Source organism: Achroia grisella, unplaced genomic scaffold (genome assembly GCF_030625045.1).
Source record: "Achroia grisella isolate CSIRO2021 unplaced genomic scaffold, CSIRO_AGI_Agris_v1 utg980, whole genome shotgun sequence".
In the NCBI taxonomy this organism is placed as follows: Eukaryota; Metazoa; Arthropoda; class Insecta; order Lepidoptera; family Pyralidae; genus Achroia; species Achroia grisella.
In genome coordinates this window covers 627612-643307 of record NW_026713079.1, presented here as the reverse complement: position 1 = coordinate 643307, position 15696 = coordinate 627612, and the positions used below count along the sequence as shown (strand labels likewise).

The 15696-nt window shown below is 36.2% G+C and overlaps 1 protein-coding gene across 1 annotated transcript; it reads left to right on the top strand.

Moving 5' to 3' along the window:
• The first annotated feature begins 1500 nt into the window (after nt 1-1500).
• LOC131854381 (odorant receptor Or1-like) lies at nt 1501-14890 on the top strand. The gene is made up of 8 exons (XM_059205497.1): nt 1501-1651; nt 2902-3118; nt 4988-5098; nt 5822-6020; nt 8082-8261; nt 11887-11991; nt 12854-13009; nt 14831-14890. The coding sequence occupies exons 1-8, from the start codon at nt 1501-1503 to the stop codon at nt 14888-14890; spliced, it is 1179 nt and encodes a 392-aa protein (XP_059061480.1).
• Nucleotides 14891-15696: the final 806 nt, after the last annotated feature.

Here is a 15696-nt window from a genome sequence, read left to right as displayed (position 1 = left end):
GATTTTACACATTATGTCACGGTAAAATTGCATCCGATTGAATAGAAACGATACAAACAAACCTATGAAATTAAGTTAGTATAATTCAAGTAATTTTTGATGATTGTAGCTATGAATTAACGGGTATCGAAGCACTATTATGTTGTATTATCTCCAGATAATTATGTAATTAGTTGATTTAATAACAGTTTATTGTGTTTGTGGAAAACAGAAATTGTTCAGAAAGCTTAGTTTTTCAACGTGCATGGTGTTTATTATAATTATATGTTATATGGGACATTAAACAATTATTTTAAATTAAAATCACAGAGGTTGAACACATTTTTTTTATAATCTTACTTGTGTGTAATGGCAGGGCAAAGGCATCTGTTTCATACTTTCAAAGTTTTTTATCTTGAACTTGGTCAAGTCATATCTTAATGCAATGTGGTTTATATTGTTGGTCGACCTTTCTCCGTTGATATCAGTGTCCAAATGTATATGTATATATAGTATAGATTTGCGTTTGTTTTGTATTTACATCAATGTCATCAAAATATAAGTATTTATATCTTCATACAATTTGTATTAAAAAAAATGAAGTTAAGGTTAGTTTAATTTTGTTGACTAGTAATTTATTTTTTAGTTTTTAATTATGTATTATGTAAACTACGATATTCATAATATTTACAGAAGAAACTAATAAAGTTACATCCCTTTTTTTGTATTCGCCATAATAATAATAATAATAATAATAATAATTATTATTATTACATTAACCAAGATGTTTTACATAGTTTTACATATCAACAATCGTATATTCTTATTTATATATTTCCTTAAGCCGGGGCTGGGATCTCCTTGTAAGCATAATTAAATACTTGTGATGGGAGATCACACTGTTCTAGGGTTATTTATTGTTATATTAAGAATTTGTTTCTACTGTAAATGACGTACACACGTCATATGTGTGTATGTATGTCTGTGTGTGTGGGTGTTGGGTGCGAATGTATGTATATTAAAATATTATAACCATTGTATATATATTACATTGTTTCGACTTGCTGCCCACCTTCATGAAAGAGGACTACTGGCCGAAAGGTGTGGTGTATCGGCGCTACCGTGGCAGACTGCCGTCTTCAGTGCAGTGATCACACAGACAATATCGTTGTATTGGTTTTTAAATATTATATTATATGTATGTTAGTCTATAAGGTATTTATAATATGGGCCTAGTTGCCTGAAATAAATAAATGAATAAATAAAATTGTGACTATATTCCTCAGGACTGCAATCCAATTGCACATGGACAATACTGTCATCTAGAACTGTACAAAATAGCTTCAATTTCGTCATAGTTTTTAGATTTTAGCCACTTTGTTAAAACTTCAGCTATAAGTAGTAGCCAAATGTTTCTTACAACTGTAACCGACCAAGAAAATGCTTGTAATAAAATAAATTCACCTCTAATATTATCATTTTAGTTATTCTCATCGAATAGACAAGTGTAAACTGTAAGAAATGGATATTAGAGTAAAGAATACAATTTTCTCACTCAGCATCTCACTAACTGCACTGAGATTGGTGGGGTTTTGGACACCAGAAGACTTGCAGGACAATCATAAGCTACTTTACAGAAGCTATGCATTTTTTTCGTTTATGCTTTATATTGGTAAGGAATCTATACTTTGTTCGCGTGAAGAATAGATATTCTGCGTCCTGAGAATAATAGAAAATACATCACAGAAGACCGAAGAGCTGGCAGCTACCTTGGACACAGAATTAGTCTAGCTATTCAAAGAGGGAACGCTGCCAGTATCTTCGGAACGTTGCCTAAAGGGACCCCTTTTAATAATGTATTTTAGTCATCATATTATATTTTTTTAAGCTTTTTAATTTTAGGTTCTTAGTTGTACAATTAGGTTATGTAAATACTAGTAATAAATTTAAATTAATAGAAAATACATAGATGAATAAAAGAAGCTATGTGATTGTACCTTTTAAATAGCTATGTCTTTCCATCCGAAATACTATGTATATACTAAATATTATTATTTTAAGTAGTGCCCTCTCTCTCTCCCCTTTTTTTCGTTTTGATGCCACTGAAAACCAGCAAAACTAGCGGTGATAAGATGAACATGAGGTCAGGTCAGTTAGCCCATCGTGACTCATTCACCAAGAATTTATAACGATTGTTAGAATTCACATCATTATTGTAGAAACAATCCGATATTTTAAAAATATATTAAAAGAAGGTAGTTTGGGTTTAGTTCTAATGTAGTACCCAATGTAAGGATTATTACGAATGTTGTAAATAGCGCCATCTAGTATTTATAGACCAACCTACTACACTGACTTTGGTCTATAAATACGGAGGTCGGTAGTTGAATAATCCTCTTTGGTTGGGTGAGCCGCGGCATTCAGTCGACCAGTGCAGAGCGTGCCGGTTGTGTTTTGGATACTAAAGTGAATTGTATTACAATGGGTTTATTCCGGTCTTAGTTGGGCCTGGGGGGAAGCTGCAAGTAGTGAAGGTGAGTCTTAATGCATTCTAAAAGGGCCTTTTAAACCTACACCTGTGTCACAAGTCACGGGCGCTACTTGGGGTTTCCCTTGCGATAGCCGACTTCAAAGCCTCAGTCGTCCATCATAATTAGTGCTTCTTAAACGATGGTTTCCAGAGTAAAACTGCGTGGAGGTCAACCTGACATGATGTATTGCTAGCAATAGGGTCATAACAACAATTCCTTTCCCCCCATGGATATCTGTTATTAATAGGGACTTAAAAAACTGCAATAACACCCAAGACGACCCAGGACAGACCGTACTGGAAAGATTGACGTCTGGTCAATCTTTCCAGTACGGTCTTTCCTGGCCAGGCAATAGAAAGAAAAGAAGAGTTACTATGTTATTATTTTTCAGGAATCTATACCATAACTCAGACTGTCGATCTGTTTATAATATGGGGGAACATTCCACTGATGACCGCTACTATGTTCCTGCTTGGCACGAGCTGTGCGCATGCAACCAAGTTTTTTAACTTATTTATAAGAGAGAATATGATAAAGACAATCGTTTACAGCTCTGATGAAGTACTACGCAGCGTTGAAGACAAAGACGGTAAAGCAATCATTAAAAGGTAAGTTTTAACGACTCGGGTTTATTATGGATTGTATATTTTATATTAATAAGTTTAATTCGAAGATAAAGATTACCAAACCGTTTATTAAAAGGTAAGAGATGCTTTCTCCTTTGATGCTCCTAATATAGGTAAAGAAGAAGTATAATATCTCTCCTTTATAACATTCTTTTTAACCCCGCCACTCCTGATTACCTTAAAAATTGCTTCCTATTTCTCAGTGAGAGTAGTTGTCATTCCTTGCGCAGCGTAAACAATCTCTGTCTTAGATTTCCCAATCACTCCACTTCATTCTATTCAAAATCATTTTCTGTCCAGGCTGTTAGTTTGTGGAACTCGCTTCCCGCTCCTATTCAGCGCGCTCAATCTCTTGCTAGCTTTAAAGCATCAGTAAAAACTCATTTCCTTTCCCTTTAGTTCTACTTTTCCCTTTTCTTATAGTCCCTTTCTTTCCTTCAAACTTTTCATGGATATGTGTATTATTAAGTTTATGTAGGTATGTACATATGTATGTCATGTATTATTTATACCCATCTTAGTTGTGTTGTCATTTGTACCACCTACTCTTTTTCTTATATTTTCACTGTCTACCTAAAGGCTGCCTGTAAGAGATTGCTTAGCGATAAGGTCGCCTTTTGTACTCGTCATTGTTATACATATTTTTATAGTAATTAATATTTACTGTAACTGGTGCAAAATGGTGTAAAAATAAAAAAAAATAAATAAATATAATTAATATAATAAGGTGTGCTTACATTATACTAACTGTGCCCGTGATTTCGTTTGCGTGGCAACATTTTTCACTGATGTTTCGCTTCTATCGGTCGTAATGTTATATAGCTTAAAGTCTTCCTCGACAAATGGATTATCCAACACAAAAATATTTTTTCAATTCGAATCAGTAGTTCCTGAGATTAGCGCGTTCATACAAATATATATCAGAATAACACATAGGCCACAAATTTACGGGTACAACTAGTTGTTGGTAATTTTCATATTGTTCTATAAAAGCTACAATCGTCAGACTAGGATGCAATTATTGAGTTACTACTTGACGCTTGACGTTGGTGACCATACTTGGGTTTATTTTTACGTATGATTATGAAATGATGCACCCGCCTGCTCTAACGGTTTACGCTGGCGGGGCACCAGTGGAGGATGACAAGATGAGCATGAGGTCAGGTCAGTTGACCCATCGTGACAAATTCACCAGAAATTTATCACGATGTGTTCCAGGGGGAACCGCGTGGAGGTCAACCTGACTGGGTACATTGCTAGTGTTAGATATATCAACTCTATGTACTAGTAAAAGTATGTATTATAATAAAATAACAACAATATAACATTAATTTAGCTATGTCTCTAACACAATTTACTTTAGCAATTAAAATACAACCAGCACATCTTGTGCACATAGACCGAATGTCGCGGCTTACAAAAACCCTTCCTATTATACAGAGAAGGTATGAGTGGGGGTTATATGCTACTAGTTTAACGATACCGAGTAACAATGAAACTACCTTCTTTTAATATAAAATATCAGATTTTTCGACAATATCGATGTGAATCCTAACACTAGCAATCAATCCCCTTCCCCCATCATACTTGGATTGACAATGAGCGCTGAACATGGCAGTCTAGTACAATTTAGTTTTGAGATGGCCTCAGTCTAAAGTCGTATCCGTCAGGCGGGAGTTAACCTTCAGCCGCTCCATAAGTCCTTCCGCGGGTTTGGAGTGCCATCTGCACTCGCCCCCTATCGTCCGGTGAAGCTGTAAAGGCCAGCTGCGGCCAACAGCATTAGAGCAGTCCGAAAAAAAAATCGCGGGTACAGCAGGTAATTGATAATTTGAAATTGCTCTGTTAAAGCTGCAATCGTCAGACCAGGATTCAGTTATTGGTCTACTACAGTTTGACGATGGTCACCATACTTGGGTTGACAATGAGCGCTGAACATGGCAGTCTACCCTTACGGTCGTGGTATGTATGAACCGTAATATATTTCACTATATTAAACACTTGGGGCAGTAAAGTCCTCGAGTGGCGACCACGGACCGGAAGACGCAGCGTGGGAAGACCTCCAGCAAGGTGGACGACGATCTGGTCAAGATCGCTGGAAGGCATTGGATGCGAGCAGCGCAGGACCGATCGTCGTGGAAATCTTTGGGGGAGGCCTATGTCCAGCAGTGGACGTCTTCAGGGCTGCGATGATGATGATGATGATATTAAACACTAATTGCAAACATACATACACACAAATAAATAAAATTAAGCTGTCTGTTTGTAATTTCAAAATTCACAACTTTTCACTAAATGCATATGAAAATATACACGGTACTTATTTAAAAAAAAATTGTATGTAAGTCTGTTTGTTCTTGCATGTATCTGAAACAGCTGCATCAATTTTGACGGGACTTTCAGTCATAGATAGCTAATGTAATAAGGAGCAACTTGGGTTACTTTATTTTTAGTTTTATACAACGATGGTGACAAACAAGCATAGGACTTATCTGTGACGGTAAACAGCGAGAATTGTACCCGCGACGTAGTAAAGCATTATGCTACGACTTGATCACTGAGGCCGTCAAGTTTAGTTAATTTTACGAAAATTTCTTCTTACTATATAATCTACCATGCAGTCGACTTTACTTTCATACTTGAACTTAGGGTTGAACAAAATCATAAATTATTCTCTATCAACAGGTATCCATATGACGTAACAAAGTCACCAGCTTACGAGTTGACCTTCGCGCTTCAAGTGTACACACTGTGTGTGGCAGCCCTACTCAACATCTCCAAGGATACTATGGCGACCACCTTGATAGCTCAGTGCCACTGTCGCTTGAAACTCATCGGACTGTCGCTGAAGACGTTATGCCACGACTTACATTTAGATAAAACGGTTAGTTTTTATATATTATTTATCGCGCGCATTAATGTATTTATATATACATTATTTCTGGAGAAAATCAGGATAAGCAGCGCCAACAAAATCCTTCTGAGAGAGATTCTGCCGCCATTGTCGCTAGCACACCGACTGCGTCAGTACAGCGGCGTGTGGCAAAAACAGCACTGAATATGACCCTATGTGTGTTGCCATTGGTAATCGCGACGATGATGGCTTCCTCGTGGTACAAAAGAAGAGGCGCATAAAGAGGGTCAATAGGAAACATTGTGGCACTGCACGCACTGAGTCCTTCCTGCTGCGTGCTGCTACACCGAATGCGGGATTGTACCTATCCCGACTATATTACGCCATTAAGGAGCAGGACATTATTACTGGTGCAATGACCTGTAACACTTCGACCTGTATAGATCTATTGTGCTCGCCCTTTTTCAAAGTTCGCTACCTAGACCCGTACGGGACAAGAATTGAAGGATATTCTTGGAAGCGATGATTTTTATCTCCACAGGATATAGTGTATACTTTCCAAAGGAGATATTTTGTTTATGCATAAAAGGGCTACAGCCACATAGGATGTGCAGTGGCGTTTTCTCTTCTTCGTGGCAAAATCTGCAGATTAATGTTAAGCTAACGCCTAATTTCGCCATGAGCTTATTCAGCCTGCAGTGTAAAAACCAAGTGTAACCTGACATTGATTTAATGTGTATAGTCAGCCTTGGTTTTTCTTTAATAAATAAATAAATAAATAACGCCTCATAAGTTGGCAGAAGTAGATCCTTGTTAGAAACTTCCCATAAAAATCTAAATATTATTATAAGTTTTCTAATTATTTTTACAGTATACCAGATGTGAAATAACTTCTTACAATTTACAAATTAAAACAGTTTGTAGTTTGAGTTTCGGTGTGTAGAATGGAATCGTTGAAGTCGGTTACGTCTCGTATTCAAAATAATTCGCATGTTTTTCTGTAGATGGTGAAATATCGTAAACAATCCGCGTCGTAGCACAGCTCGCAGTTCTACATAGTTCTCCTAGTGACCAATAGATGGCGTTATTAATAAAATTAACAGAATCTGTAATCTCACTGTAACTTAAATATTTAATTATTTATTTAATTGAATGTCCTTAGTTTTTAAATACAAATAGGAATAATCTAAATATAAGCACTTTTGAATACAGTCCTCGACTTACGTTATGCCGTAAGTACGAGGACTATCTGCAGTAATATTTTTTTTATTCTACCACTCTTTCGGAACGCACTCTCATCACAAGAAAAATGTACGAGAAAATTTTGTGTGTGTGTTCCATTTTTTATTAAATTTATAGAATTCAAAATTGAATTACAACAGTGATAGAATTTTTCGAAAGATTGCTGTGTTTCCAGAATTCATATTACTCTGTTTACACTTTTTTTTATATTAAGGGAAAGGAGCACTCGTCTGCGACTGCGGGGCACCGGTCGAGGATGTTAAGATGAGTATGAAGTCAAGTATCCATAAATTAACCATGATGGTTTACAGGGTCAACCGCGTGGAGTTCAATGATCTGGTTCTTACATTGCTCGTTAGTCCACATTATTAGCAACTAGCTATGCCAGCGACTTGGTCCGCCTGGGATAGACGTCCTCTATTTTATTTTACCCCCTAAGGGTAAAATCTTCACGAACTTTAAATATCTTAATTATTTATATTTAATCAATTTCCAAATAAACAAGTTTCAAGTGTCTATCTTTAAAAATGACGATACTTCCGTACAATTCTTCATCTACCCTTTCAACCCCTTACAACCCTTTTTTTCGCATTATAAAGTAGCCTATGTTCTTTCTCGGGGTCTAGACTACTTATGTTCCAAATTTCATTTCAATCGGTACAGTAGTTTCGGTGTGAAAGCGAGACAGATAGACAGAGTTACTTTCGAATTTATGATATTAGTAAGGAAGTAATGATTACCTACTGAGACGATACTTACCAGTAATGGAATCATCCACATTATAAACAATCGCTTTCCTTTATATTATTAGTAAATAACTGTTTAAAATTTTCATATATTTGTCGACAGGTCATGTTATCAGCAGGTCAGGAAGAATTGGTCCGAGCTCGTCTCCGCAACTGCGCGATAGAGCACCAGACTGTTTTGGAAACTGCCGTACTCTTACAGAATTGTTTCTCGGAGCCGACCTTCGCACAGTTCAACGTATCCCTCGTTATAATATGCGTGACAGCCTTCCAACTTGTGTCTGTATGTATATCATTCTTTTTTATTATATAATTGGCATGAGAAAGGAGGTGGTAAGTGGTAACCATCGCCTATACCTCCTTGAATAGATTATCATGTGGGAAAAGGGATTATAAGATAAGGGGGGGGGGGGGTGAAGGGGGTGCGGGGGGGGGGGGGGAAGGGATTGTCAGTAAGTAATGTGGATTAAAAAATATCTTTACTACAGATATAATTATTCTTCGTCTTCAAATTCATCTTCTAGTTATAATTCTACATACTGTGATATTATTCCCCTTAATGAGATTTTAAATGTTAATTTAGATAAAACAAATAAAAATTTTAATGTGGTGCATATTAATGCCCAAAGTATTCCGGCCCACTTTCCAGATTTTTTAACATCTTTCAATGTTGAGAATTTACACGCGATTTTGATATCAGAATCATGGCTAAAGCCGTGTCTCCCATCAGTGTCATACTCTTTACCCGGCTTTAATCTGATTCGTAATGATCGAATAAAGGGGGGTGGTGGAGGAGTTGCCATCTATCTTCATGCTCATTTATCCTATAATATTATCCTGTCCTCTGATATTTCCAATCCCTCCCTTGAACCAGAATTTCTTTTCATCAATGTTGATTTCTCACACTCTAAAACTCTTCTAGGTGTTTTCTATAGTCCCTCGTCCTCTATTGACTACTTCTCTTTTCTAGAAAACACTCTTGAAAGTCTAATCCCCTCCTTTAATCATACCATTATTATGGGTGATTTTAATACATGCCTCCTTAAAAATGACTACCGTTCAAACCGACTAAGGTGTCTTGCAAATTCATGTAATCTCAACATACTACCTCTACAGCCGACTCATTTCTTTCCTAACTGCAATCCTTCCCTTCTAGACCTTATGCTTGTCTCCTCTCGTGATCACGTGGCTAGACATGGTCAGTGTTCCGCTGAAGCTTTTTCCTACCATGACCTCATCTATATTTCCTATAAAATCCGTCCTCCTAAAGTTAGGCATAAATTCTTAATGCGGCGTAGTTTTGGTAACATTGATCAGGAAAGTTTGAGGAACGATGCAGCTGCAGTCGACTGGGTAGCAGTTCATAATACAAAATTGGTTGACGACCAAATTAAATTATTCAACTCTATTTTATTGGAACTATATGATCGGCATGCTCCCGTACGACCAGTACGAGTTAAGCATCTCCCTGCACCTTGGTTGACCGACGAGATCAAAACCCTTCAAATAAAAAAAAATAGAGCCAAAGCCAAATTTAGGTCAAACCCCGATAAATACCGAGAATATTACATTCGGGCAAGAAATCTCTGCAATAGAGCTTGTAGGAATGCTCAACATCGCCACATTCATAATTCTGTAGAGGATAGTGATCCGGCTAAGGTCTGGAGATTTCTTAGATCACTAGGAGTTGGAAAAACCCATAGTCCCGGACAGAATAACATAGACGTCGAAAGTCTTAACAAGCATTTCTGCTCTTCTGTTGTGTTTGACAACAACGATAAATTAAGCACACTAAATGTTCTTTCTACCTTCTCAACTCCTGACATATCTCCTTTTTCTTTCAGTCAATTTACCGATTGTGATGTTAAGAAGAATATACTTGCCATAACCACGAATGCCATGGGTAATGATAGTATTAGTCGTAATATGATCATTCCTAACCTTGACATTATCCTTCCTACTGTAACAATTATACTCAATAATTCTATTTCCTCTGCCATATTTCCTTCCACGTGGAAAGATGCACATATAATACCTCTCCCCAAAAATAAAAATCCTTTGACCTTTTCAGAATACCGACCCATCTCTATTCTACCATTCCTATCTAAGGTTTTAGAACGCCTTGTTCACAAACAGCTATATAATTTCCTTTCTGTGAACAATCTCCTTAATCCACTCCAGTCTGGTTTCCGTCCTGGTCATAGTACGACTACCGCTCTCATCAAGATCACCGATGATATTCGGCTTGGCATGGACAAATCGCAACTGACAGTGCTAACGCTATTAGATTTCAGTAATGCGTTCAATACTGTTGATTTCGACATTTTACTCAGTATACTTAGTTCTCTTAACATATCTTCAACGGTGATTGAATGGTTTCATACTTACCTGTATGGGCGCCGGCAGCGTATTCGTATCGAGGATATCTGTTCATCCTGGTGCACAACGACTGCGGGCGTACCTCAGGGTGGCGTTTTATCTCCTCTTCTCTTCGCATTGTTTATCAATTCTATCACACTTCATCTTCGTTCATCCTACCACCTCTATGCAGACGATTTACAAATTTATTCTCAAGGCACTTTGTCCAATATCAATGATACGATTCGTGATATTAATCTTGACCTTATCTATATCTCTGATTGGAGCAAAGCCTATGGCCTTATTATTAATCCAAAAAAAACACAATGTATCATAATGTAAGCCCATATTTTATGTCTAAATTAAATAAAACAAGTCTCCCGCCTATTACCTTCAATGGCCATGTCATTGAATTCAGTGCCCAGGTAAAAAACCTCGGTATTTATTTCGATGAAACATTATCATGGTCGCACCAAATTTCGCAATTAAGTCGTAAAATATTTGCGTCTCTCGGAAGCCTAAATAGATTGCGAAATTTCCTGCCAGTAGTTACCAAGACTGCGCTCGCACATTCGTTGTTACTCCCAATCCTAGATTATGCAGGTTCCTGCTATGTAAATCTTACTGAAGAACAATTGAATAAACTTGAGCGACTCCAAAACATTTGTATACGATTTATATTTGGTCTTCGTAAGTATGACCACATATCTCAATTTCGCAAACAACTCAAGTGGCTTCCCATTCGTCTTCGCAGGAACTACCATATTCTATCCCTCCTTTATACAATCCTCTCCCACCCTCATACTCCTCAATACTTAAAAAGGAACTTTCAGTTCCATTCTAAACACCCGGGTTCTGAATTACGCAGCACAAGAAGCCTCTGTCTTACCTTCCCACCTCATTCTTCTAAATATTACGCTGATTCTTTTACTGTACAAGCTATTCGTCTCTGGAACTCCTTACCACTTCCCATTCGATTAGCACAATCATATGCCATTTTTCAAAAATTATTAAAATCGCATTATCTCGCGTTCTCTCGTCCATTATTATGTAGTATATGTATGTATATTGTATGTATTGGTGTGTAAGTTTATTTATTTATGTTTATAAAATGTATGTCTATCTATAATTGTATAATAAATAGTTTAGTGCGCCTCCTACCTTCTCTCTTTACGTAAATACTCTCTGTTAGCACCGGGTTGTCTGTAAGAGATTGCTGATAGCGATAAGACCGCCTTTTGTAAAACATTTATTTTCATTGTTTTATATCTGTCCTATGTTTATGTATGCGCAATAAAGAGTTATTATTATTATTATTATATAAAGACATCCTATGCGCCACAAGTCTGGACATTTTAGTGAGCGTGACTACTCAAAACACCAGACCACGTCATAGCTACTCACAATTGCCATCTGATAGTTATAGTACTCACATTTTACATAAGAATGCATGCGGCAATCAATACAAAAACCGCTACGCTTTCATATTTGTAAAATAATTAAATCAAGAAAGCAATGAGATAATAGTTGTTATTATTTTTTACTTTCAGCAAACTGGAAACATAGTGAGATTGATGTCAATGGGGACCTACCTGGCGAACATGATGTTTCAGGTCTTCATCTATTGTTATCAGGGAAACCAGCTGTCACACGAAGTACAGTTACAATTTTAATCAAACAACAAATTCATTCATTATCAAATAATTTTCTAACATCCGTACGCCTAATTTTAATTTATATACATATTTTGATTTCTATTATACTAGCTACTCGGCCCGGCTTTGCGCGGGTGTACCTGTGTTATATATATAAACCTTCCTCTTGAATCACTATATATTAAAAAAAAACAGCTTCAAAATACGTTGCGTAGTTTAAAAGATTTAAGCATACATAGGGACAGACAGACAGCGACAGCGACTTTATTGTATACTATGTAATGATAACATACTTAAGTGTAAATCACTTTTAGTATTCTTTTTTTTTGTTTAACTTATTTTGCGCAATACATATAGACAATATTGCATGTAAATGTTCTTCACTAACACTTTTTCCTAAGATTGTCTGGAAGATATTACTATTAAAGATTCCAATAAGACAGCCTTATTTACCTATTTCTTTCTTCAATCTTTTGTTTATTAATGTTGGTACATTAAAGAATTATAACTGGACTCTCTCTGGACAATTAACACAGTGCCATCTAATCCCACGGTAAGAAAAGCTTGTGTTATAATTACTAGACACTGATATAAATATTTAACATTTTCTTAGGAAATACATACATAATATACATAGAAAACGCCCAGACCGACACAAACAGTAATACTCATGAATACAAATGTATGCGTTGTGCCGAATGCCGTTGGAATCGAACTAGCGACCATCGGAAGTAAAGCGGTGTGATAATCTAACTTTTTTTTAGACTACTCTAATGCTGCTGGCCGCAGCTGGCCTTTACAGCTTCGGATGACATGGAGCGGCTGAATGGGATAATGTAACTCGGAAATATATTTATTACAGAGTTCGGATATATCGAGCGCGGCGTACCTGTGTCCCTGGTACATGATGTCTCCGAAACTCCGGCGTGACCTTCTCATCGTGATGATTCGGTCTCGGCGCATTGCAAAGATCACGGCCGGAGGTTTCACGACACTCTCCTTAGACTCATTTATGGCGGTAATTATATAAATAAATAGCTGTGCCCGCGATTTCAAACGCGTGAAATTTATAGCCTATATGTTCTTCTGCTTCTAAAGCTAAGCAGTTAAACTTTTCTAGCCATATTTTGTTTTTTTTTTACTCTTGAGTTTCGTCTGCATCACACCCTTATTTCACCCTTTGTAATTTATTTTTTGTGATAAATGCACAAAAAGGTGATATTTGAGATCGAAGTTGGCAGTACAACAAAACGCCAATTTCGTATTCATTCATAATTTAAGAGCTGTGCTCTTGTCGGTGGAGCTCCCGCCAACTTCCACGATCTTTCATCAGTCCTTTTAGCTGTTGATACGACACGACTCCAACTTTTTCTTTAACTTGCTTGATATAGCTGTGTCTTGGTCTTCCCCTTCCTCTCTTTCCATCTATTTTTCCTTCAATAATGTTGGTAATTAGTTTGTCGTGTCGTATCAAGTGCCCCAACATTTTTCCCCGCCTATTCTCAATAATGTCTATGATCTGTCTCTTTTCTTTAATCCTCTCAAGCACTTCTTCATTCCTTATTTTATCTTTCCAGCTAATTCTTTCCATTCTTCTCCAAGACCACATTTCAAAGGCTTCCAGTTTGTCTCTTTCCTTTTGTGTCAATGTCCACGTCTCACAGGCATACAAGGCTATACTCCAGATGTAGGTCTTGATAAGTCGTTTCCGAGAGGACTTTGATATTATTATATTGTTTTTATCATTAAATACTCTTTTCGCTATAGCTATTCTAATAGTAATGTCCTTAGTACATCTGGAGTCACTGGTAATCCAACTACCTAAATATTTAAATGTGTCTACATTTTCAAATTGTATTTTTTTTATTCTTGTAGTATTTCTGTTATGGGGTTTATGTTTTGCTACTGTCATTATTTTAGTTTTTTTGGTATTAATATTTAGTCCATGTTTTAAAAATTTTATTCATTATTTCCAAAAGTGTATGAAGCTGTGTGTAGTCTTCAGCTAGGTAGCAATTTCGTATGTAAGGTTTTTTTTTAATTTGTTCTTGCGATGATATGTGCATAGTCCATTAAATATATGTATATCCTTACTAATATTATAATTCTGAAAGTTTGTATGTGTGAATCAATGGATACTTATTACTGTTTACAATAATATTGGCTATTCTACAGAATAACACATAAACTTATAAATTTCATACGTGTGAAACCGCAGGCACAGATAGTCGTAAATACAGTTTGTCTTGTTGGTCGCTTAAATATCATCATCTGCTTTTTCCTTATCCCATTTATTTGTTGTCGGCGTAATATGTTTTTCTCTTCCATTCATCCCTGTTCGCAGTCATCTCGTTATTTACTTCCTTTCTTACCATATCATCTTTCACACAGTCCATCCATCTCTTTTTCGGCCTTCCTCTGCCCTTATAACCATCCACATTAGGGGGAAAGGGGATCGTTAATACTGTAGACTGATGATCTTATTGCTAGCAATGTACCATGTCAGATTGACCTCCACGCGGTTCCCCCTGGAAACCATCTAGATAAATCTTGGTGAATTTATCACGATGGGCTAACTGTCCTGACCTCATCCTCATCTTATAATCCTCCACTGGTGCCCCGCCAGGGTAAACCGTTAGCGCAGGTGCGCCATTCCATTATCACCCATAAAAAAAACATCCACATTCATATGTAACACTTTCCTTAAAATATTATCTTCATTACTACACATTACCTGTCCATACCACTATAGACAATTACTCTTCATCTATACTCATATAAACATTGGTCGCTTAAATAAATATCTAATAATAACAAAGCCATTACGTTTCTTTTACAGATTATAAAAGCTTCTTATTCATTGTTTACTCTATTAAAACAAGTAGACGAGAAGAATTAATTCTGAAGACTGCATGCCAGCATACAAAACAATTTATTATGAAAATATACAATAACTCAACAAAATCGGTGCAATTTTGTCCATGGAATACGGGAACTAATATCAACGCTACATACTGGTTATTTAGTTAAACATGTTAGCTTTAGAATTACACGTAACTGAATAACTAGTATTTTGTCTATCTGTGCTTCTGTAGGTCATTCGTTTGAACAATGATCTGCTATGTGTTGGATTTTTCAGCCAGTACAAGAGTTTAAAAAGAGGCAAATATTCTCACCGTTGCTTCTCAATTTATATATTCAAATATTTCATTATTACATCATAATTCTTATATTATTATGTTCATAAAAATATTGACTTATTTCCAAAAAACAGTAATATTCATAATACTAGATTTAAAGACAAACTTGCTGTCCCCAAGTATCGTTTAGAAAAAGTCAATAGGTCTTTTATGGGAATAGGTATAAAATTTTACAATAAGATACCAATGGATATATTGGAATTACCCTTAAATAAATTCAAAACATCTGTTAAATCATATTTACTGAGCAAGGCTTATTACTCACTAAACGATTACTTGAATGACGAGCGTGAATGGCAATAGTTGTTCATGCACGGGATTTTCATTTAATGTTAGACATAGACACATATATAAATATATTTTGTAAATAAACTGGCTTTAAAAAAAGTAATTCAATTGAGTTTCTTGCCAGTTCTTCTCAATTGGATCTACATACCGAACTGGACGGTAGGGGAAAAATTAAATTATAATGTAAAAAATTTGACGTTCATAAACAGCTAAAATA